The sequence below is a fragment of the Schistocerca nitens genome, chromosome 4 (assembly GCF_023898315.1).
Source record: "Schistocerca nitens isolate TAMUIC-IGC-003100 chromosome 4, iqSchNite1.1, whole genome shotgun sequence".
Classification (NCBI taxonomy): Eukaryota; Metazoa; Arthropoda; class Insecta; order Orthoptera; family Acrididae; genus Schistocerca; species Schistocerca nitens.
Genome location: NC_064617.1, coordinates 928,281,364 through 928,307,541, shown reverse-complemented (window position 1 = coordinate 928,307,541; position 26,178 = coordinate 928,281,364). Strand labels below are relative to the sequence as shown.

Here is a 26,178-nt window from a genome sequence, read left to right as displayed (position 1 = left end):
TCTGGGATTCGATCTTTAAAGAGGCTGTGGAGATGAAGGTCTATGATAACCTTGTCAACCGAGATAGCGGTTAGCAACTTAGCACCGCATGGGATGCAGCGATAACAAAAATCCTACAAGAACGCTCCAATGCGAAACAAGCGAAGGCAGCGGACTGAATGGACAGGCCTCACCAGGACGCGACGCCCGCACCCTCGAGCACGCAGGGAGCCCCCACGACCACCGGCCACGTTCCCCCCCTCTCTTCGCCCCCCCCCCCCCCCCCCCCCGACGCAGCGACATCCCTTCCGGAGGCGTGCGATTGGCGTTACCGACGCAAACGAGGCAGAGGAACCTACGATCCATCGGCTATAAAGAACCTGACAGGACACGAACCCGACACCTCGCCTGAAGATGACAAGTAGAAAACGTGTTGAATCGTTACCGCATAACAGCGCCTTGATTCGGCTGATAACCCGAGAAGATTTCATCATCGAGATGCGCCGAGAAAGTCTAAATTCGCATAAAGTTATGAAAATGTTACAGCTATTCATCAGACTAGACGAAACGAAACATCTAAACATGCTGCACTTCATGATTCGAGTAAACGCATAAAAGCGATGTGTCACATTCTTGGTGAAGACTGCAAATGCCGAAAACAGAAAACAGTGTTTTCTGAAAATTTCAAAACAAGTATGTGATGTTCAGATGTTCAAATGTGTGTGAATTCCTAAGGGACCAGACTGCTGAGGTCGTCAGTCCCTAGACTTACACACTACTGAAACTAACGTAAATTAACTTACGTTAAGAACAACTCACACAACCATGCCCGAGAGAGGACTCGAACCTCCGGCAGGAGAGGCCGCGCAATCTGTGACATAGCGCCTCTAGTCACGCGGCTACTCAGCGCGGCTGTGATGTATTAATCCAAGAGTTCAGTTTACTTGAAAATAAGAATGAACCGTTGTACAGTTGTCTTCACTAATTCAGTTTTGCCAGTGAAACGAAGAACATGGAAACCAGAAGATGGGAACCTCAGGCACCAATCTTATTCCTGCAAGGTGAGTGTACAGAGGGGCGGAAAAGTTACTGAAATTTGAATTTGTTACGGTAACTTTTTGTCAGTGTGCATGGTATAACAAAACAGAATCGTGGAATCTCTTTCTTCTAGTGGTCATGCTCCTACTGATTGGCAAGTTACTCATTCTACTATACCCACGTAAAAGACAACAGACATCGCTGAGAAGTTAATGAAACACATTAGTTCCTTCAAGGCCGTTCTCCTCACTACAGTCTTCATGATAAATCTAAAAATTTATCTGCATGAAGAATTAGAGTAATTCCGACATCAACTGCAATCAGGCACCGAAAAAAAAATCCAATGGCGACAAGTGAAAATTTATACCGAAACGGGACTTCCCCCTTTTCGCGAGTGGTCGCCTTAACCACTTCGGATATCCGAGCGCACTTCCATTCTAACCCAGATTCTCATACGCCGCGCACTACATACATAGCGAAACCTGTCCAATAATCTCATTGGTCGCAGCCTCAATTGATTCCCGCACGACGTCGTAGGAAGAGTGTATCTGTACTGTGCGAAAAGGACTCAGTATTAAGCTCGAATTAATATGATTTTATCGTTGCTGTTAATCCGCGAAGTGTATGTGGAGGGAAGTACGAGTAACACCTTGGATGTGTTTATCGCAATTTAAACAAGAAATCGCACCACGATAGCAGCCAAACTTCGGAGTCTCTATTACTGCAGTTTAATGAGCATCTGTGTGACGCTCTAACACTGACGGGACGAACCCTTCACGAAAAAGGGCTGCTCTGAGATTGATCTTCTCTATCTCATCTGTTGACACTGCTTAGTAAATATCAGAGACAGACAACCACTACTCAAGAAGTGGTCCCGAAAGCCACCACTTCTATGCGGTAGGTTATACTTGATGAAAATTCTCTCAATGAATCATAGTCTGACCGCTGACTTCCCTCAAAGTTTTATTTCATTGTTCCACTTGGCGTCGCTCCGGACGCAAGCTCCCAGATACCACTGATCACCTATCGTGCGAGTGAAAAAAAATTGAACTTGCTATAGCATTCATTCAGCTAGCTGGAAAGGAACAACTGGATGCACATCCGGAATGGAAACAAAAGCACTAAGTGTAACTTTGGTGATGATTTTATTTGACATCGTCGTCACAACTGCAAATGTTCACTCGTTATCGTCCTCAGTGGACTACAAATGTTTGATAAACACGTCGTCTCCGCTTGCTCCTTCTTCCGGAATTAAAAAATGGTTCAAATGGCTCTGAGCACTATGGGACTTAACATCTATGGTCATCAGTCCCCTAGAACTTAGAACTACGTAAACCTAACTAACCTAAGGACGTCACACAACACCCAGTCATCACGAGGCAGAGAAAATCCCTGACCCCGCCGGGAATCGAACCCGGGCGTGGGAAACGAGAACGCTACCGCACGACCACGAGCTGCGGACTCTTCCGGAATTACTTAATGCGCGAGTCAAGTTCATCTGTACAAACTGAAACACTGGTGAAATTTCGAACAGGCTAATTAGTTCTTCACGGGTAACAAAAAATTAAAGTTGCTCCAAAGTTTTCCACTTCTTTCTATTCTCCAACATCGCAAAAAATCAAGAACCGTCATATTTTGAACTCTTATTGTTCTTAACTGTGTCTTGTTGGAGACATGCTTTGAGTGGCCACTCACCTGCGCTATTTGGTCGAACCGTCCGAACAGCTCGTTGAGAGTCTTGACGAGGTCCGAAGCGCTCAGTTGTTCAGACAGCGGAGTGAAGTTGACGATGTCTGCGTACAGGATGCTGAAACAACAGTAAGGGCGCATTATTGCAATGAATTGTGTGAGAGGTTACATTGAAACCCCCCTTCTAACAGCCGTGTACCGCAAGTCTCTAGAGGAACGGAAGGTTCCAAATGATTGGAAAAGAGCACAGGTAGTCCCAGTCTTCAAGAAGGGTCGTCGAGCATTTGCGCAGAACTATAGACCTATATCTCTGACGTCGATCTGTTGTAGATATTTAGAACATGTGTTTTGCTCGAGTATCATGTCGTTTTTGGAAACCCAGAATCTACTACGTAGGAATCAACATGGATTCCGGAAACAGCGATCGTGTGAGACCCAACTCGCTTTATTTGTTCATGAGACCCAGAAAATATTAGATACAGGCTCCCAGGTAGATGCTATTTTTCTTGACTTCCGGAAGGCGTTCAATACAGTTCCGCACTGTCGCCTGATAAACAAAGTAAGAGCCTACGGAATATCAGACCAGCTGTGTGGCTGGATTGAAGAGTTTCTAGCAAACACAACACAGCATATTTTTCTCCATGGAGACACGTCTACAGACGTTAAAGTAACCTCTGGCGTGCCACAGGGGAGTGTTATGGGACCATTGCTTTTCACAATATATATAAATGACCTAGTACATAGTGTCGGAAGTCCCATGCGGCTTTTCGCGGATGATGCTGTAGTATACAGAGAAGTTGCAGCATTAGAAAATTGTAGCGAAATGCAGGAAGATCTGCAGCGGATAGGCACTTGGTGCAGGGAGTGGCAACTGACCCTTAACATAGACAAATGTAATGTATTGCGAATACATAGAAAGAAGGATCCTTTATTTTATGATTATATGATAGCGGAACAAACACTGGTAGCAGTTACTTCTGTAAAATATCTGGGAGTATGCGTGCGGAACGATTTGAAGTGGAATGATCATATAAAATTAATTGTTGGTAAGGCGGGTACCAGGTTGAGATTCATTGGGAGAGTGCGTAGAAAATGTAGTCCATCAACAAAGGAGGTGGCTTACAAAACACTCGTTCGACCTATACTTGAGTATTGCTCATCAGTGTGAGATCCGTACCAGATCGGGTTGACGGAGGAGATAGAGAAGATCCAAAGAAGAACGGCGCGTTTCGTCACAGGGTAATTTGGTAACCGTGATAGCGTTACGGAGATGTTTAACAAACTCAAGTGGCAGACTCTGCAAGAGAGGCGCTCTGCATCGCGGTGTAGCTTGCTCGCCAGGTTTCGAGAGGGTGCGTTTCTGGATGAGGTATCGGATATATTGCTTCCCCCTACTTATACCTTCCGAGGAGATCACGAATGTAAAATTAGAGAGATTAGAGCGCGCACGGAGGCTTTCAGACAGTCGTTCTTCCCGCGAACCATACGCGACTGGAACAGGAAAGGGAGGTAATGACAGTGGCACGTAAAGTGCCCTCCGCCACACACCTTTGGGTGGCTTGCGGAGTATAAATGTAGATGTAGATGTAGATGAATCAAACAAGCATACGATACGTGGTCGATGTACACTCATGCTCATAAATTAAGGATAATACTGATACATGGTAAAAAATCGCTGGTGGGCGGTCTGCAGGTTTAAATCACCTCGGGGTATGACCATGCGGAGCATTTGACCTGCGGTCGTCGCACGGTGGCGCTGGCAGCAGTCCACATACGCAGAGCTGTGTTGGTGCATGTCAGAGTACGGTGCAGCGAGTAAGTGTGCAGACGCTTTCAGATGTGCTAATGGCGACTGTGTGTTGAAAATGGCTCAAAGAACACATATTGATGACGTTATGAGGGGTAGAATACTAGGGCAAGTGGAGGCTGGTCAAACACAGCAGGTCGTAGCACGGGCTCTCCGTGTGCCACAAAGTGTGATCTCAAGATTATGGCAACGATTCCAGCAGACAGGAAACGTGTCCAGGCGCTACAGTACGGGACGTCCACAGTGTACAACAGCACAAGAAGACCGATATCTCACCATCTGTGCCCGCAGACGGCCACGGAGTACTGCAGGTAGCCTTGCTCGGAACCTTACCGCAGCCACAGGAACAGTTGTGTCCAGACACACGGTCTACAGACGACTGAACAGACATCATTTATTCGCCCGGAGACTTGCAAGGTGCATTTCACTGTCCCCTGGTCACAGAAGAGCCCGTAGAGCCTGGTGGCAAGAACACAGTACATGGCCCCAGGTTACGCTCACGGACGAGTCCAGGTATAGTCTGAATAGTGATTCTCGCCGGATTTTCATCTGGAGTGAACCAGGAACCAGATACCAACCCCTTAATGTCCTTGAAAGGGACCTGTATGGAGGTCGTGGTTTGATGGTGTGGGGTAGGATTATGATTGGTGCACGTACACCCCTGCATGTCTTTGGCAGAGGAACTGTAACAGGCCAGGTGTATCGGGACGTCATTTTGCACGAGGACGTCAGCCTTTTCAGGGGTGCAGTGCGTCCGACCGTCCTCCTGATCGACGATAACGGACGGCGCCACCGAGCTGCCATCGTGGAAGAGTACGTTGAAACAGAAGATATCAGCCGGATGGAGTGGCTTGCCTGTTCTCCAGACATAAACCCCATCGACCACGTCTGGGATGCTCTTGTTCGACGTATCGCTACACGTCTTTAAACCTCTACGACACTTCAGGATCTCAGGCAGGCACTGGCGCAAGAATTGGAGGCTATACCCCAGCAGCTGCTCGACCACCTGATCCAGAGTATGGCAACCCGTTGTGCGGCCTGTGTACGCGTGCATGGTGATCATATCCCATATTGACGTCGGGGTACATGCGCAGGAAACAGGGGCGTTTTGTAGCACATGTGTTTCGGGACTGTTTTTTAAACTTATACCGTGGACTTACAGATCTGTGCCGTGTGTGTTCCGCATGTGACTATGCTATTAGTGTCAGTTTTGTGTAGTGCCACGTTGTGTGGCACTACATTCTGCAGTTATCCTTAATTTATGAGCATGAGTGTATAAAACTCTCCCCTGACGTATCGTCTGCGACTGCGGGAGACATCCCACGAGGTAAAGCGGCGCACTGCCGCATATATTGTATGATCAAGCGTATGGTAATTCACGCCGCTCATGTAAATTGACGAAGGAAAGCTACACCAAAACATAATTAATGTAGAGTAATGTAAGCACGAGATAAGCATTTGCAAACATGAAATTCTGGTACATTAATAACCGGTGTAATCATCAGAATGTTGAATGCAAGCATGCAAAAGTGCGTGCATTGTGTTGTACAGGCACCGGATGTTAGTTTGTGGGATGGAGTTTCATGTCTGGTGCACTTGGTCGGTCAATACAGGAACGGTTAACGCTGTTTGTGGATGTCGCTGGGGCTGACGTCCAATGGTATCTCGTATGTGTTCGACTGGAGACAGATCTTGATCGAGCAGTCCAAGGTAACGTATCGGCACTCTGGAGAGCGTGCTGGGTTGCAACAATGGTGTGTGGCCGAGCGGTATCCTGTTGAAGAACATCCCTTGGAATGCTATTTATGAATGGCAGCACAACAGTTCGAATCACCAAACTGACATACAAATTTGAAGTCAGGGAGCGTGGGATGATCGTGAGAGTGCTCCTGCTGTCATACGAAATCGCACCCCAGACCACTAGGTCAGGTGTACGTCCAGTGTGTTTGGCTCGCAGATCGACTGGTTGCAGGACCTCAGCTGACCTTCTTTTAACCAGCACGCGACAACACTGGCTCAGAAGCAGAAACAGCTTTCATCATAAAACACAACAGACCTGCACCTTGCCCTCTAATGAGCTCTCATTTGATGCCACAGAAGTTGAAGACGGTGGTGGTTTGGATTCATTGGGACGCACGATACAGGGCATCTGACTCGGAGATGTCCTTGAGGTAACCGCTTTGCAACAGTTCGTTGTGTCACTTTTGTGCCACCTGCTGCTCGGGTTGCTGCTGCAGATGCAGCACGATGCGCCAGAGCCATACGCCGAACACGTTGGTCTTCCCTCTTGGTGGTGCCACGTGGCCGTCCGGAGCCTGCTCTTCTTGCGACCGTACCTTCTCGTCACCACCGCTGCCAGCAGTCATGTACAGTGATTACATTCCTCCCATGTCTTTCTGCAAGATCTCAGAAGGAACATCCAGCTTCTCACATCTCTACTACACAATCTCTTACTCATTCAGTGAGGTTTTGATAATGGCGTCTTTGTCGTCTTAAAGGCATACTTGACTAACATCAACCCACCACGTCCAGTCTCAAAGGTAACTGACGCTTACAACCGTTAAAGGGTGTATTTACAGAAACGATGATTTGCATCCTCATGTTGGAGCTACTAGCACCACTCGTATGCGACTGGCGCGACATTTCAATGGACATCAGCTTTCAGGTGTATAAACGCACCAACCAATTTTCGTCTATGTCGCACGACTCCTTCTTGGTGCAGCGATTTTATTTCCGTCAGTGTACTTGCCCATCATGTTCCGTCCACCTAATTCATCAGACTCCACCATATTCAAGTTTATGACTCACACGTGCATCACATTTGCTAACGTAAGAGTTTCCATCACTTGTAAATACGAGGGTTATCCAGAAAGTAAGTTCCGATCGGTCGCGAAATGGACACCACAGTGAAAAACCGATTAAGTTTTGCACAGATGTGTCGGGCAGAGTCTCTAGTATGACCGTCGATCGCATCAAGACGTTCTTTTCAGTTCTGAACCCACTGTGAGGGAGTAAAGGTGCCTAGAACGATGTCTCCCGCCAATTAGGAGGGCCCGCTGAGAGGCTTCGCCTTAATGAATGCAGCCCACCTAACACAACTGCCACGCACTTCCTTATTCATGGAAATTCTCAGCAGCATTCTCAGGGGAAGTGAAGACGCTCCTGCAGCCTTTTCGATGGGAAGTGTTCGATCACCTACAACACAGCCCTAATTGGCTCGTTCTGAGTATCATCTCTGTTCACATGAAACGCTGGATAATAAGACAACACTTGGGCGCAGTCTACGTGCTATAGACTAGCGTAGAGAATTATCGGAAAGCACAGGCGGCTGCCTTCTATGACGATGGTGTTGGAAATTTGGTATAACGCTCCTACAAATGACTAAGTCGGAGCAGCGACTATGTAGAGAAGTATCTGGAAACTGTAGCTGATTCTTTCAGATAAAATGTTTCTGAGTTTCACTGTGGTTCCCATTTAGCGACAGATCGGAACTTACTTTCTGGACAACCCTCGTATTATATCAATACATGGAAAACTACCCAGTACATAGTCTAAGGCATATATAACGTTTTGCAACTAAAAAAATAAAGGTACATAGTGATTAATTTGCACAAGTTCTGTACCTAATGAACAAGTACTCGGCTAAATGCTGCCCACTATTGACTGACCTGCGTTCAAGAATGACCTGCAGTATACGAGGCCAGTGATGTAACGGACAACAGAGCTAATTTCCAGAGCTAATCAGAAATGCGACAACGTAATTCAATACTTATTACACACGCAACAGCCAAAATTAACGACGCTGATACCATTTCTCAAAACTCAACCTTTTTGTGCGATAATAGTGCAGTTATTTACGCAAACAGTATAATTAAGAGCAATTCGCTAACAGCCATATTATGAATTGTGAAGCAGTTTGCAACTGAACAGTAATTATTAGGAAATTTCCACTGAATCGCTTCGACCAAGAACTGTTTCGTCTAATTTCAGTCATTTGCTGCTTGTTCCATTGACGTTATAGCATATCGGTTAATATGTTTCGGAAAACTCGACAAGTGATAGACATCTATTTTTCCCTAACATATTCAGAATGTGAAAATGATTTTAGTTTCATTGCCACAGTTACAACGTAAAATAATGTTTCTCTCTAAGTACCCATGTGATTAACTCTCTGAAAACGAATAAGGGCAAAGAAAAAATTTTTACACGAAGCTGAATGATTTATTAAAGCTAGGACTAATTTAAGTAAAAAGGCAATGACCACCCACTCATCACCTTAAATGCAAAAACACAATACTTCTATCCAAGAACATACCAACAAAACTTTAGAAACATCTATACCAGTCCAGGCACTTCCATCGTCACTATCACTATTTCCTCTTCCATTCGTGTGAGGTGTGTAGTCAGCATAACTGTAGCCCTACGAAAGATGTAATTTGCTTGCTATTCCCGGCATTGTCATTTATAGTAGTGAGTGTGGGAGGAATTTATACATTGCCTGATTCTTACTGGAACGTACGCTCTCTCAGTTTCAACAGAAAATCTCTTCTAGTTTTAATTTTAGAAATTAAATTTTATTTTTGTCTGTGTGTGAATTACATTTCCTTCAGATTTTTCAAAGAATTTCAGCATGGCATCTGCTTTTCTGATAACTAGTTTTATGCGGTCGTAGTAGTAGAAGTGTAGTGAAGCAGCTTAAATCACATAATAAGGGCAAGGTTTCTGGTCCAGATTGCATACCAGTCAGGTTCCTCTCAGAGTATGCTGATACAATAGCTCCGTATCTAGTAGTGATATACAACCGCTCGCTCACCCAAAGACCTGCACCTAAAGAGTAGAAAGTTGCACAAGTTACACCAATACTCAAGAAAGGAAACAAAAGTAATCCGCCGAGTTACAGACCCGTGTTACTAACGTCGATTTGCAGTAGGGTTTTGGAACATATTCTCGGTTCGATGATAATTATGTCGAAGAAAACGATTTATTGACTAATAATCAGCAGGGTTTCAGGAAAAATCGTTAGAACGCTTTATACACCGTTCCTCACAAGCGTCATCTAATCAAATTGCGTACCCATGGAATATCGTCACATAGGCACGCAAGGCCGCAGCTCGTAGTAACAGAAGTAATATCTGGCGTTACCCAATGAAGCGATATAGGCCCTCTGCTGTTCCTGATCTATATAAACGATTTAGGAGACAATCTGAACAGATTGCTTGCAGATGATGCTGTCATTTACCATCCTGTAAAGTCATCAGACGATGAAAACCTACTGCAAAATGATTTAGACCAGATAGGTATATGGTGCACAAAGTGGCAATTGACTCTAAATGATGAAAAGTGAAGTTATCCACATGAGTACTAAATGAAATCCGCTAAATTTCGATTACAGAAAACATCAAACAAATCTATAGGATGTAAATTCTACTAAATACTTACGATTGCAATTAAGAATGACTTCAAATGGTACGCCCACATATATAATGTTGTGCGTAAAGCAAACCAAAGACTGCGATTTACGGTAGAACACTTAGAAAATGCAACAGATCAACTAAAGAGACTGCGTACATCATGCTTGTCTGCCCTCTTCTGGAATATTGCTGAGCGGTGGGGGATCAGATGGGACTGACGGAAAACATTGAAAAAATTCATGGAAGTGCAGCTCGTTTTGTATTATCGCACTACAGGAGAGTGAGTGCAACGGTCATGATGCATGAGCTCGGGTGACAGTCATTAAAACAAAGGCGTTTTTCGTTGCGGCAGAATCTTCTCGTGAAATTTCAGTCACCAACTTTCTTCTCCGAATGCGAAAATATTCTGTTGGCTCCCATCTACTTAGCGAGAAATGATTATCATGGCAATATAAGAGAAATCAAAGCTCGCACAGGAAGATTTCAGTACTCGTTTTTCCCGTTCTCGAAAACGGGAAAAACCCTCGCCTTTTCCAATCCGCGATTTCTTGTGATTGACTTTGTGCCTACGTATATCGAATGCAGCGTTTCATTCTTTCCATTTCATACTCTCCTACTTTCTTCATAATCTGAGATGCGTATCACAGAGTAATGTTTGCACGCAGTGAACGGAGAGATGTTCATGTGCACCAAATTATTTACAGTCCTGCAGCCACACACCCTGGTGCGCTTTGCAAGTATCAACAAAAAAGAATTTCAGAATTTCTTATGTTCCACAAGAGTCTAAAAAAATATAAATTTAAACGGTGTCATAGTCTAGCAGGTAAACTATTTGTTTTTAGTGCGTATTCATATTTTCGCGGCACAATGATTCTTCCATAAAATATCTGGCGTGCTGCAGGATCAGTTTCACGTCCAGCCATCTCCAGTGTGAGCCGGGTGACTGACGCTCCAGCAGTTGCTCCGTCGTTCTAAACCCGCGGACCGCTCCACTGCACATGTGGCCACAGATACAGTGACGCGGCCTGCGGGTTTGGAACGACGGTGCAATTGCTGGAGCGTCAGTCAGCCGGCTCACTCTGGAGATGGCTGGACGGTATACAGCCGCAATATCAGATGATGTAGTGAAATTTATGCGGCTGCACGCCCGAAATTTTTTGGAATTGTTGACTTTTATGCTGACGGCTGTGGGCTCCATTTCCATCGCTTAAAATCAATTTTTTATATCTTTGTAGAAATGAATGTGATCATTATTTGTGTTCAATTAATTGACATAATTTTTCGTTCTCATTTTAATTGTCCTATCATCTTTTTATTTGCTTCAATTTTTATTACCATTTATTCTTTTTTTAAATACACTCCTGGAAATGGAAAAAAGGACACATTGACACCGGTGTGTCAGACCCACCATACTTGCTCCGGACACTACGAGAGGGCTGTGCAAGCAATCATCACACGCACGGCACAGCGGACACACCAGGAACCGCGGTGTTGGCCGTCGAATGGCGCTAGCTGCGCAGCATTTGTGCACCGCCGCCGTCAGTGTCAGCCGGTTTGCCGTGGCATACGGAGCTCCATCGCAGTCTTTAACACTGGTAGCATGCCGCGACAGCGTGGACGTGAACCGTATGTGCAGTTGACGGACTTTGAGCGAGGGCGTATAGTGGGCATGCGGGAGGCCGGGTGGACGTACCGCCGAATTGCTCAACACGTGGGGTGTGAGGTCTCCACAGTACATCGATGTTGTCGCCAGTGGTCGGCGGAAGGTGCACGTGCCCGTCGACATGGGACCGGACCGCAGCGACGCACGGATGCACGCCAAGACCGTAGGATCCTACGCAGTGCCGTAGGGGACCGCACCGCCACTTCCCAGCAAATTAGGGACACTGTTGCTCCTGGGGTATCGGCGAGGACCATTCGCAACCGTCTCCATGAAGCTGGGCTACGGTCCCGCACACCGTTAGGCCGTCTTCCGCTCACGCCCCAACATCGTGCAGCCCGCCTCCAGTGGTGTCGCGACAGTCGTGAACGGAGGGACGAATGGAGACGTGTCGTCTTCAGCGATGAGAGTCGCTTCTGCCTTGGTGCCAATTATGGTCGTATGCGTGTTTGGCGCCGTGCAGGTGAGCGCCACAATCAGGACTGCATACGACCGAGGCACACAGGGCCAACACCCGGCATCATGGTGTGGGGAGCGATCTCCTACACTGGCCGTACACCACTGGTGATCGTCGAGGGGACACTGAATAGTGCACGGTACATCCAAACCGTCATCGAACCCATCGTTCTACCATTCCTAGACCGGCAAGGGAACTTGCTGTTCCAACAGGACAATGCACGTCCGCATGTATCCCGTGCCACCCAACGGGCTCTAGAAGGTGTAAGTCAACTACCCTGGCCAGCAAGATCTCCGGATCTGTCCCCCATTGAGCATGTTTGGGACTGGATGAAGCGTCGTCTCACGCGGTCTGCACGTCCAGCACGAACGCTGGTCCAACTGAGGCGCCAGGTGGAAATGGCATGGCAAGCCGTTCCACAGGACTACATCCAGCATCTCTACGATCGTCTCCATGGGAGAATAGCAGCCTGCATTGCTGCGAAAGGTGGATATACACTGTACTAGTGCCGACATTGTGCATGCTCTGTTGCCTGTGTCTATGTGCCTGTGGTTCTGTCAGTGTGATCATGTGATGTATCTGACCCCAGGAACGTGTCAATAAAGTTTCCCCTTCCTGGGACAATGAATTCACGGTGTTCTTATTTCAATTTCCAGGAGTGTATTTGTCCATGTGTTCTGAGTTATATATAGTTACGTATCGCAATATTTGAACATTTCAAAATACCTACGGTCGGTTAGAAACCAAAAGATAACATAATCTATTTATACTGGCGGTGCAATGGCGTCAAAAGTGTATTTTTCGTCACAAGATGTACACTTTTTTGCATGGCAATCGTCTTATAAACATTAAAAACACAGATTCCCGAACCACGGACAAAATACCGCAGATGATTTAAACAAAAGAAAAACTTCAAAAATAAAAAATTCAAGCAAAATAATTATTGCAGTAATATGGACGCACATATAACATGCTGGAAAGGAAGAAATTAAACCGAAGTCAGTTATTGAAAATAATAAATAATCACACGAGCAAACATTTCAAATGATAAACAAGAATGAGAAGAAGAAAAGAGAGCAAACAAAAGATTTAAAAATATGATTAAAACATTGCGGCAAAGATTAGAAATGGAAAAAAATGTATTTAAACCAGTATATATTTCGATAACGATGTACCAAAATGAGATTATTCCAGGCCGGATTTGATTCCACAACTTTCAGTATACAAGCCAATTAATCTATCAACTAGACTATGGCACCGTTTTATAACTAATGCTACTTTTAAGGCTGTTGTGAATCATAGGAAACTCTGAAATACTTTTTGTGGATTACACACAATCGAGGATCAACCAGGACGAATGGCTTCTGCATGTGATTCCTTGGACCATAACCTATATCTCCACATGGTTGATTTCAAAAAGTCAGTAACACTCTTGGTGTCCTCTCCTTGTCGATAGTACTCGTTACAAGCAAGAGTAAGTTCTTCACCAGAAATGTTAGCATATGCGTTTTGACAAGTTTGGTTTGAAGCGACAGTAGAAATATTAATTGTCATCCATCGTACACCTCATTTATTTTCTATGTACGTATGTGTCGGCAAGCTTAGAAATGAAAAACCGTGAGCTTTAGTTAATACCTGGTGCTGTTCACTAGAACATGCCTACTGGTTTTGTTAGTGTAAGTACATAGGCCTATATCTTCATTTGCGGGAACTCTGAAATCGAGATTCCGCGCAAAGCCCGTGGAACAGCAGCTAATGGGCTTTAGCGAGGTACCTGAGTAGGAATTGTAGCTGCTCGAGCAAAAGCCGAAACCTCACCGCATGATGTGTTGCTGGTAGGAAGACGGGGAGCAAGTAACATAGTCACATCGGCTGGTCGATGCTCAGGGCTCAAAGTATCGTCACACACGTGGTAAGGCTCACATTGCTTCCAGCACATTATCCTTCACGCTTAGATTCGAGAGTGACGAAGAAGGCGATGTGCAATAATGACGTGGCAAACTACGCTATATTTCAACCACTTGGAGAGACTTCACTGGTTGTCGACCGGTGCAGTGACAGCATCTGTTGTGATGTGAAAGCTAGATTCATTTTTCAGACGTACTCGTGCCACTTTCACACGAACTATCACACTCATTTATTATTATTATCTTCATTCCTTTCTCAGACGTTATGTCTGGTTAAAAATGGAAAGTGACGCGGACCTTGATCAAGCGTGACTTCCTTTTCCCTTTTAACTGTACGGTATATGTTAAATTGCATTTAGGAACTTTCGGGTAATTGAACATGTATCAATAATTACGGATTTCTGTAGTTGTATATATACGTTTGGATGTAGCTGTATTGCGTTGATGTACTGGTGGATATTGTGTGGTATGACTCCTGTAGTTGATAGTATAATTGGTATAATGTCAAATTTATCCTGATGCCACATGTCCTTGACTTCCTCAGCCAGTTGGATGTATTTTTCAATTTTTTCTCCTGTTTTCTTCTGTATATTTGTTGTATTGGGTATAGATATTTCGATTAGTTGTCTTAATTTCTTCTTCTTACTGGTGAGTATGATGTCAGGTTTGTCATGTGGTGCTGCTTTATCTGTTATAATGGTTCTGTTCCAGTATAATTTGTATTCATCATTCTCCAGTACATTTTGTGGTGCATACTTGTATGTGGGAACGTGTTGTTTTATTAGTTTATGTTGTATGGCAAGTTGTTGATGTATTATTTTTGCTACATTGTCATGTCTTCTGGTGTATTCTGTATTTACTAGTATTGTACGTCCGCTTGTGATGTGATCTACTGTTTCTATTTGTTGTTTGCAAAGTCTGCATTTATCTGTTGTGGTATTGGGATCTTTAATAATATGCTTGCTGTAACATCTGGTGTTTATTGTTTGATCCTGTATTGCAATCATAATCCTTCCGTCTCACTGTATATATTGCCTTTTGTTAGCCATGTGTTGGATCCGTCTTGATCGATGTGTGGCTGTGTTAGATGATACGGGTGTTTGCCATGTGGTGTTTTCTTTATCCAATTTACTTTCTTTGTATCTGTTGATGTTATGTGATCTAAAGGGTTGTAGAAGTGGTTATGAAATTGCAGTGGTGTAGCCGATGTATTTATATGAGTGATTGCTTTGTGTATTTTGCTAGTTTCTGCTCGTTCTATAAAGAATTTTCTTAAATTGTCTACCTGTCCATAATGTAGGTTTTTTATGTCGATAAATCCCCTTCCTCGAATCTTTCTGTTGCTGAATGTATGTGATGTATTCTATATTTGTGGCATTGTGATCGTGTAAGTCTATTGAGTACTTCTAGGTCTGTGTTACTCCATTTCACTACTCCGAATGAGTAGGTCAATATTGGTATAGCATAAGTATTTATAGCTTTTGTCTCGTTTCTTACTGTCAATTCTGTTTTCAGTATTTTTGTTAGTCTTTGTCTATATTTTTCTTTTAGTTCTTCTTTAATATTTGCATTATTTATTCGTATTTTTTGTCTCTATCCTATTATTTATAGGCATCTGTTTTCTCCATCGCTTCTATGCAGTCGCTGTGGTTATCCAATATGTAATCTTCTTGTTTAGTGTGTTTTCCCCTGACTATGCTATTTTTCTTACATTTTTCTGTTCCAAAAGCCATATTTATATCATTGCTGAATACTTCTATTATCTTTCGTAATTGGCTAAGTTGTTGATTTGTTACCGTCAGTAGTTTTAGATCATCCATGTATAGCAAATGTGTGATTTTGTGTTGGTATGTTCCAGTAATCTTATATCCATAATTTGTATTATTTAGCATGTTGGATATTGGGTTCAGAGCAAGGCAGAACCAGAAAGGACTTAATGAGTCTCCTTGGTATATTCCACGCTTAATATGTATTGGCTGTGATGTAATATTATTTGAATTTGTTTGGATATTAAGTGTGATTTTCCCATTTTTCATTACTATGTTTAGGAACTGTATCAATTTAGGATCTACTTTGTATATTCCCAATATTTGTAGTACCCATGAGTGGGGTACACAATCAAAAGCTTTTTGGTAATGAATGTATGCTTAGTGTAGCGACCTATGTTTAGTTTTAGCTTGATATGTCACCTCTGCATCTATTATCAGTTGCTCTTTACATCTTCGTGTGCCTTTGCTGCAGCCTTTTTGTTCTTCATTAATAATTTTGTTCTCTGTTATATGTGTCATTTATTTCTGTGTAATGACTGAAGTTAATATTTTGTATATTGTTGGTAGGCATGTTATGGGGCGATATTTAGCTGGGTTTGCTGTGTCTGCTTGATGTTTAGGTTTCAGATAAGTTATTCCTTCTGTACGTGTATCAGGGACTGTGTATGGGTCTGCAATGTAACTGTTAAATAATTTAGTTAGATGTGAATGTGTTGAGGTGAACTTCTTTAGCCAGAAATTTGGTATTTTATCTTTTCCAGGGGCTTTACAATTGTGCGTAGAATTAATTGCTCGGGTGACTTCATGTTGCAAAATTATCACTTCAGGCATTTGTGGTATCATCTTGTATGTGTCTGTTTCTGCTTGTATCCACCGTGCATGTCTGTTACGTTGTACCGGTTTTGACCAGATGTTGCTCCAGAAGTGTTCCATGTCTGTTATGTTTGATGGATTGTCTATTTTAATGTGTGTGTTACCTATTGTCTGGTAAAATTTCTTCTGTAGGACCAAATTGAGGAGCAAATCTCCAAAGTCATGGAACGTGTCAGTACATGAACTTACAACATAAAAAAGTAATAACAGATAAAAATAAATGTTCATGAACCTGAAAGAAAATCAGTTCATAAGTTTAAGCAAACGCTATCAGCAATACAATGAGAATCATCTTAATTTTTCAAGGAACTCCTTGACAGAATAGAAGGAGTGACCCATGAGGAAACTCTTCAGTTTCGATTTGAAAGTGCGTGGATTACTGCTAAGATTTTTGAATTCGAGTGGCAGCTTATTGAAAATGGATGCAGCAGTATACTGCACACCTTTTTGCACAAGAGTTAAGGAAGTCCGATCCAAATGGAGCTTTGATTTCTGCCGAGTATTAACTGAGTGAAAGCTGCTTATTCTTGGAAATAAACTAATATTGGTAACAAGAAACGACAATAAGGAATATACATATTGAGAGGCCAATGTCAAAATACCCAGACTCGTGAAAAGAGGTCGACTAGAGGTTCGTGAACTCACACCACTTATTGCCCGAACCGCCTGTTTCTGAGCCAAAAATATCCTTCTAGAATGGGAAGAGTTACCCCAAAACATAATACCATATGACATAAGTGAATGAAAATAAGCAAAGTAGACTAATTTATGTGTCGAAACATCACTCACTTTCGATACCGTTCGAATAGTGAAAATGGCAGTATTAAATCTTTTAACAAGATCCTGAACGTGGGCTTTCCACGACAGCTTACTATCTATCTGAACACCTAGGAATTTGAACTGTTCACTTTCACTAATCATATGCCCGTTCTGTGAGATTAAAACGTCAGGTTTTGTTGAATTGTGTGTTAGGAACTGTAAAAACTGAGTCTTACTGTGATTTAAGGTTAGGTTATTTTCTACAAGCCATGAACTGAGGACATGTACTGCTCTACTTGAAACCGAGTCAATGTTGCACACAACATCCTTTACTACCAAGTTAGTGTCATCAGCAAACAGAAATATTTTAGAGTTACCCATAATACTAGAGGGCATATCATTTATATAAATAAGGAACAGGAGCGGCCCCAACACTGATCCCTGGGGCACCCCCCACTTGACAGTACCCCACTCAGATCCCACATCACAGCCGTTATCAACATTGTGAATAATGACCTTTTGCTGCCTGTTGCTAAAGTAAGACGTGAACCAATTGTGAGCTACTCCCCTTATTCCATAATGGTCCAACTTCTGGAGCAATATTGTGTGATCAACACAGTCAAATGCCTTTGTTAAATCAAAAAATACGACAAGCGTTCGAAACTTTTTGTTTAGCCCATCCAGTACCTCACAGAGAAAAGAGAATACAGCATTTTCAGTTGTCAAACGACTTCTAAAGCCGAACTGTACATTTGATAGCAAATCGTGTGATATAAAATGATCAATTAACCTTACATACACAGCCTTTTCGATAACTTTTGCAAGCACTGAAGGCATAGAAATAGGTCTAAAATTATCTACATTATCCCTTTCTCCCTTTTTATAAAGCGGCTTTACTACTGAGTACTTTAATCGCTCAGGAAACTGACCATTTCTAAAGGAAAAATTACAAATATGGTTAAATACAGGGCTATCATGTGCAGCACAGTACTTTAATATTCTACTAGACACTCCATCATAACCATGAGAGTCCTTAGTCTTCAGTGATTTGATTATTGTCTCAATCTCCCTCTTGTCTGTATCACAAAGGAGTATTTCAGACGTCAATCTCGGAAAGGCATTTGCTAAGAAATTTATATGATTTCCTGTAGATACTAAATTTTTATTTGATTCACCAGCAATGGTCAGAAAATGGTTGTTAAAATACTGTACATATATCTGATTTATCAGTAACAGAAATATTATTACTGCAAACTGACTTTATATCGTCAACCTTGTGCTGCTGACCAGACACTTCCTTCACAACTGACCATATGGCTTTAATTTTATCCTGTGAATTAGCTATTCTATTTGCATACCACATACTTTTTGCCTTGCTAATAACATTTTTAAGCACCTTACAATACTGTTTGTAATGGGCTACTGTAGCTTGATTGTGACTACTTCTAACATTTTGATATAATTCCCGCTTTGTTCTACATGATATCCTTATCCCACTAGTCAGCCAACCGGGCTGTCCATTACTGCTAGTACCCCGTTTAGAATGTTCTAAAGGAAAGAAACTCTCAAAGAGCATGAGAAATGTGTTATGGAAAGCATTGTACTTATCATCTACATTATCGGCACTATAAACATCTTGCCACTCTTGTTCCTTGACAAGTTTTGAAAAACTCTCTATTGCTGTTGGATTAACTTTCCTACGTAGTTTGTAATTAAATACATTGGTTAGAGTACAAAAACATTTTAGTGTTAAAATTTGTGCATCATGGTCTGAAAGGCCATTCACCCTTTTACTAACAGAATGCCCATCTAGTAATGAAGAATGAATAAAAATATTGTCTATGACTGTGCTACTGTTCCCCTGCACCCTAGTTGGCAAAAACACAGTTTGCATCAGATCATATGAATTTAGGAGATCTACCAACATCCTTTTTCTTGCACAATCATGTACAAAATTAATATTGAAGTCACCACATAGAACTACTTTCTGGTACTTCCTACAAAGTCAATCAAGGACCCTCTCTAGCTTAAGCAAAAATGCTCTGAAGTCGGGGTTAGGCGACCTATATACAACAGCAATTAGAAGTTTAGTTTCACTAAACTCAACTAATGCTGCACAACTTTCAAATATCTGTTCAGTGCAGTGTCGTGATACGTCTATGGTCTCAAATGAAATACTGTTTTTTACGTGCAGAGCCACTCCCCCACCCCGCAAGGACTCCTTGAGAAACAGCCAGCTAATCTGTAGCCTGGTAAAGGAAGCCTCTGAATTATCAAATTATTTAAGTGGTGCTCAGATATATCATTAATTTCAGAGTTAGCATCTATTAGCAGTTCACTAACTTTATCTCTAATACCTCTTATATTTTGATGAAATATGCTAATTCCTTCTCTACTTGGAAACATTAAATCCTCTGGAGGTGAGCCCTTAGTTAGATGCACTTCCTTTAAGCAGGTATACCTGTCAGCTGACTTCAGTCTAAAAAAGGTGCAGCTCTAATACTACAGGAATTTTTCCATGAGTGATACCGCTACCACCACCACCACCCACTACACTGTTACCTATATGCTTAGCCGGCCTCTCCTTCCCATACCTATTGAGGTGCAGGCCATGCCTAGTGAAACCCCATCTACTGATAGACCCAACTGGCCCCACTGAGATGTGATGCACGCCCTCCGCCATCAGTGCCCTCCCCAGCCCCACATTAACGCGCCTAACAGCCGCATTAAGGTGAGGCCGACCATGACGCTGAAACAGTTGCACGAAATGCACATTAGTGCCACCAGTTAGAGTAGCTGTCTTAACCAAGTCACCACTGACATCATATTCCCCGTCCCTATCGAGACTGTTCCCTGCTCCACCCACTATCACTACCTGATCCTCTTTCGTAAAATTCTTACATAACTCCCCTCTGCTTTCAGTCGCCTGAGCCAACCCTGCACTAGGCTTCACAATGCTGGTGACCTGGTACTCACTCCCCAACACTTCCTGCAACTGCTGGCCCACACCTCTACCGTGGGAACTACCTAGCAGCAGAACCTTCTTTCTGCTAGACTTTGCAACTAACCTAGGCCTCCTCATTGCTGAGGACTGCTGCAAGTTACCTACATCTACGGCTACACAAGGCTCCTCTCCACTCAACTCTGACAGTTGGTCGTATCTATTGCATGTATGCAAAGTAAAACTGTCTGAGTACCTCTTCTTCCTAGCTACCTTCTTGCCAAATGCCAGTTCCCATTCCCCACCACCCTTCACCCTACTCATCCTATCTAGTTCCTCCTCTGCGCATTGTAACTGCACCTGAAGGTCACAGATCTTACGCTCCTGCTCCTCTATTAACTTGTTTCTACTACAGATTCTACATTCCCAGAGAGGATCTCCCTAAAATGACAACTGGCTTCCCCACTACATTCCCCCCAATGAAAATACTTTGAACAAATCCCACACCGTAATCCCCTACTCACAAACCTACGACAGAGCCCACACTTTTCACTCATGGTAAATTTTTCAGTTACTGAAAAAAAAACTATACGTCTACGTTACCAAAGTTCAGTTACACCAGTAGAACTATTTAAGAACTAACAATAATGGTCTCGAAATTCTCTGCCTACTAAGAAAGCAGCTACTTGTATTAATACTACTACAACACAGCCGATACCAATACCAGCAAAACTTCAGAAAATTATTAGCTACAACCAATAAAATAAAACTACCACTGTAACACTAAGCGAAGTTAAAACACTATATGAAAATTTTACTGAAATATTTCACTAGAAAGAATAGTAAACGTCAGTTGAAAACTAAAGCACGAAAATTACTAACGACTTCAACACACTGAAAACTCTATAAAACACAGCGAGCGAACGATTACAAAAGTTTATTAAGTCGTTATTTCGCCACAAACAGCACGCAACACCGCTGAAATCTATTAAAATTTAATAACTGTATTACAGAGCACAAGAATGGTCTAATGTCTGTAGTTGTGTCTTTGTATTCTATATATGTTAGCTGCAAAGGACTTGGAAGAGCAGTTGAACGGAATGGACAGTGTCTTGAAAGGAGGATATAAGATGAACATCAACAAAAGCAAAACGAGGATAATGGAATGTAGTCACATTAAGTCGGGTGATGCTGAGGGAATTAGATTAGGAAATGAGACACTTAAAGTAGTAAAGGAGTTTTGCTATTTAGGGAGTAAAATAACTGATGATGGTCGAAGTAGAGAGGATATAAAATGTAGACTGGCAATGGCAAGGAAATCGTTTCTGAAGAAGAGAAATTTGTTAACATCGAGTATAGATTTAAGTGTCAGGAAGTCGTTTCTGAAAGTATTTGTATGGAGTGTAGCCATGTATGGAAGTGAAACATGGACGATAACCAGTTTGGACAAGAAGAGAATAGAAGCTTTCGAAATGTGGTGCTACAGAAGAATGCTGAAGATAAGGTGGGTAGATCACGTAACTAATGAGGAGGTATTGAATAGGATTGGGGAGAAGAGAAGTTTGTGGCACAACTTGACTCGAAGAAGGGATCGGTTGGTAGGACATGTTTTGAGGCATCAAGGGATCACAAATTTAGCATTGGAGGGCAGCGTGGAGGGTAAAAATCGTAGAGGGAGACCAAGAGATCAATACACTAAGCAGATTCAGAAGGATGTAGGTTGCAGTAGGTACTGGGAGATGAAGAAGCTTGCACTGGATAGAGTAGCATGGAGAGCTTGTAAGGGGTCCGCAGGCCCTTACTACTAAGTTTGCGCTCACACAGGTCGACAGGGCAACTATCGAGTAGTGTGTGTGCAGGTCGCGAGAGCTAGAGGGGATTCACCGGAGTGCCGAGTGCGGCTTGGGTAGATTCCCGCGAGGCGGGAAGAACTGGGCGGAGAGCAGTTAGTTAGAGTGGAGATGTGCTGAAGTCAGGGTGTGGTAGGTTCCCGCGAGGCGGGCAGAACTGTGCAGAAGCCAGCACTTGAATTAATGTAAATTATCGACAAAGGGAGTGTCCATCGCCGCGTTTTAACCCCTTTGTGTTAGTATTATACGGGAAAGTGAGAAAGTCTAATTACAGAGTGATTTCAGTGATATTAAGTGCCGATATTGAACTTCCGCGTCTACCGCGCCGGCATTACTTGGATTACAGTGATTGGATGTTGCGTGTGACGATTAAGAATAACTAGAGAAACCTGTGCTGAGATTAGCCGTCATTTACAGTGTATTGACGAAGGCAGTGGCTGTCTCCTTATTTTGTGCTTTTGCTGAGAATATAGATCTTGTTTGTGAAACTGTGTTGTGTCCTTCTTACCACCAAACAGTACGTATTACCAGTATTTGCGAAGGACAATACGGAATGTAACATCCCCTGAGCAGTCCAATCCGATTGCCAGCCCATTAGGTACACGGTCACATTAATCAATTATCTAATTTTGGGCTGCTATTCAGATCCCGAACGAGCGGGAACTATAAAATAAATAAAAGGATCTGTTACACCCTTGGCTTACCGTGAAAGGACAAGTGCAATTTTCGGACGAGTCATACTAATTTTTCAATGTGGAATCGGGACAGTGCATGAACGTTAAAATCGCGATAAGGAACAGTGCATTTTTTGAACAATACGAAGTAAGAATATCTCACGATTGTGACTAAACTGTTTTTCTTGCCATATTAAATAGAACAATAGCGTCAATCAACTGTGTTGTAAAGTGCAAATGCGAAAATCCGCGCGAAAAATTGGGAAAAGTGATCGCTAAAGAAAGACACGTGTGGACAGTAAAATAGTAAAACGAGCTAAGATTTCATCACAAAAATTGTTAGAAAGGTGTTTAACGATAACATGTTGACGGAAATTGCCTTTTTTTTGAACAATACGAAGTAAGAATATCTCACGATTGTGACTAAACTGTTTTTCTTGCCATATTAAATAGAACAATAGCGTCAATCAACTGTGTTGTAAAGTGCAAATGCGAAAATCCGCGCGAAAAATTGGGAAAAGTGATCGCTAAAGAAAGACACGTGTGGACAGTAAAATAGTAAAACGAGCTAAGATTTCATCACAAAAATTGTTAGAAAGGTGTTTAACGATAACATGTTGACGGAAATTGCCTTTTGAACAGTGAAAATCGGACAGTTTCGTGTGGACCCATAAACTGGTACGCTGACAATAATGTATTGGGGCGATGCAATCAGTGAATGACGTCACGCAGCCGCGTAGCAGTTGCACCAAAGAGCTTCGACCCGCGAGGTGATTTCACACGATACCACGGCGAGCGACGCAACTTCGAGACAAAACGAGCGCAGTCCCGGCACCTAGCGGCCGAACTACAAACTACGCCTGCCTACAGCGCCACGGAGCGACGCAACTTCGAGACAACAAGCGCAGTTCCAGCATCTAGCGGCCGAACTACGAAATACGCCCGCCTGCAGCGCCACGGAGCGACCGACGGGGAACTACGTCGCCTTGCAGCTGATCTTCAACTTCACGCGAGCTCCAGCGGCGGCACAGCCACGCCCATCTCAAACGTCAAAACATCGCGACTCGCGGTAACGTCGGTTGGTGAGTGAAGACGACGGGTTAACATAACAGTAAATTGCAGTGTGCAATATTCGCGATAAATAAACAGTTTTTAACTGATATTTACGTTAGGAAAAATGCTAAATTGCAGTAATTTCAAAAAAGTTGCGAAACATACTCGGAAGTCTAGCATGCTTATTTATGCACACTGCACGGGATAAATGATAATTGTTTTGATGAATTTGCATTTATAGATTTTGTGAGTGTTATGATTATCTTGTTTAAAACATTTTTACATAAACTGTGTATGTGGAAATTGTTACTGGAAATTTAGGTTTTTGAGAGTTGCGATGTTCAGTACTCATGCATGTTGTATCATTTTGGGGATTAACTGAAAGGATTGCAGGTACTGGTTGATTAGTTTCATGATAATTAGGAGTGTTTTGGGTTATTGGAGGTTATTTTGTAATACTTGCCTGGGCATTAAATATAAACCAAAAATGTCTTCTGAAGATAAGCAGGTCTGTGAGGCAGTAGTTGAAAGAAAAGGGATAGGACAGGAAGACGGAAATGATTCAGGAATTAGTGATTGTGGATTGTCATTAGGAAGCCCATCAGCACATTCAACTAGTTATCCTGAGACACCGGGACAGACGACGAGAGCTAATCCAGTTTCAGAGGATGAAGATAAGTGGTCGATGTTGATAGACTTGATAAAGAAGAGCGCCCAAGAAACAAGAGAATCATTAGAGAAATATTTTCAAGAAAGGGAAGAAATAGTACGAAAATTCGGAGAATCATTAAAGGAAGATTTACAAGAATCATTAGAGAAGAGTTCACAAGAAACAAGAGAATCGTTAGAGAAGCGTTTACAAGAAACTAACGCATCGTTAGAAAAGAGTTCACAAGAAACCAAAGAAAGCCTGGAGTCATTTAAGGAAACTATAGTACAAGAGATCAGAACCTCGTACACAAAGACGGAATGTAATCTGAGGAAGGAAATACAGGAGTTACCAAAACGACTGAAGATGAACGTCGACGAGAGAGAGAGTAAGCTACAGAAAAATATAGACCAGGTCCAGGGAGACGTGAAAAAGATGGAAGAAAAGTTAACAGAGAAGATAGAAGACGATGTTGAAGAAACTAGAACCGAATTGGGAGAAAAGATCACCGAGGTGACACAGATGCAGAAACAATGCAACGATGTGGTTGAGGGGATAGGAGATAAGCAAAACCAATTGGCAGTCAATCCGAGAAATGCTATAGCCGTGCAGCAAGAAGAAGATGACCAGTGGGTTGCAATCGAAGGTGAGGACTTCACTTGTGGAATCAAGAGGAAGAAAGGGACTACGAATAATGGTCAGTTTGAAGGAAAATTCTTGAAGAAATGCTGGCCCAAAAGTCGTCAGTGTGCAGCACTTGAGGACCCACTACGATGCAGACCACTTAGTAATTGGAAAGGAACGTCGGAAGAATTTGCCAAACATTTGTGGGAATGGAACGAGATTTCGGAACAACCCCTGAATGATAACGTAATGGTATCTGCGATAAGAAGAAGATTGAATCAGAAAAGGCAAGGAACCGTATCAAGGAGCCTAATCAAAGATAGGGAGGCCTTAATGAAGATACTGGAGCAGTTGGAGTCTATTAAATCACAGAAATACAAGCAAGCTAATGATCAAAACAGAGAAGGGAGTAATGACCCAAGGATTCATATTAATCATTCGTCTGATTACAGAGGAAGAGGCGGAGGAACCGAAAAACCGAAGGACACTCCAGGTGAGGTCCGATCAAGAGTGAGGGCTATAAGGACCCGAATAAACCTGCTAAGACATGGTTAGGACATTCAGCTGTAAAATGGACTTTTTGAAAGAGGGAAGTGTTTATTTACATTGTGTTTTGTGATGTATTACAATTAGAGTTGCATATTTCATGTCAAAGATTATCTCAGAATGAATATAAAACCTGTAATAGCTAAATGGTAGTGTAGAATTCATATGTCCTGTGTTTAGATAATAATTTTTGAGTGTATATGTTGTGTGTTTTCATTAGATATTGGACTATAGAGGACTATTGCTGGTTGAAATGAAACATTATAATTTTGGACAATGCCATTTATGTGATGTAATAACCTTTTGTAGAAATTGTTGAGGAGGCAGCCCACTACCGGAGTCCAGGATTATTTGATGAATTTGTAAATTCATTAATTATTTGTATTGCATGTTTTGTTCAATTGTAACTATGTTTTTAATCCCTTGCCGATTCTTTTTCACCTGCGGTTCAAAAGAAGTTTTTGAGGGCGGGGATGTAAGGGGTCCGCAGGC

The 26,178-nt window shown here is 42.6% G+C and overlaps 1 protein-coding gene across 1 annotated transcript in view; it reads right to left on the bottom strand.

Moving 5' to 3' along the window:
• LOC126253553 (adenylate cyclase type 2) overlaps window positions 1-26,178 on the bottom strand; it is a 330,392-nt gene that overhangs the window by 200,241 nt on the left and 103,973 nt on the right. The window contains exon 4 of the mRNA XM_049954961.1: window positions 2,713-2,824. Coding sequence (XP_049810918.1) covers window positions 2,713-2,824 — 112 coding nt within the window. The remainder of the gene's footprint in view (window positions 1-2,712; window positions 2,825-26,178) is intronic.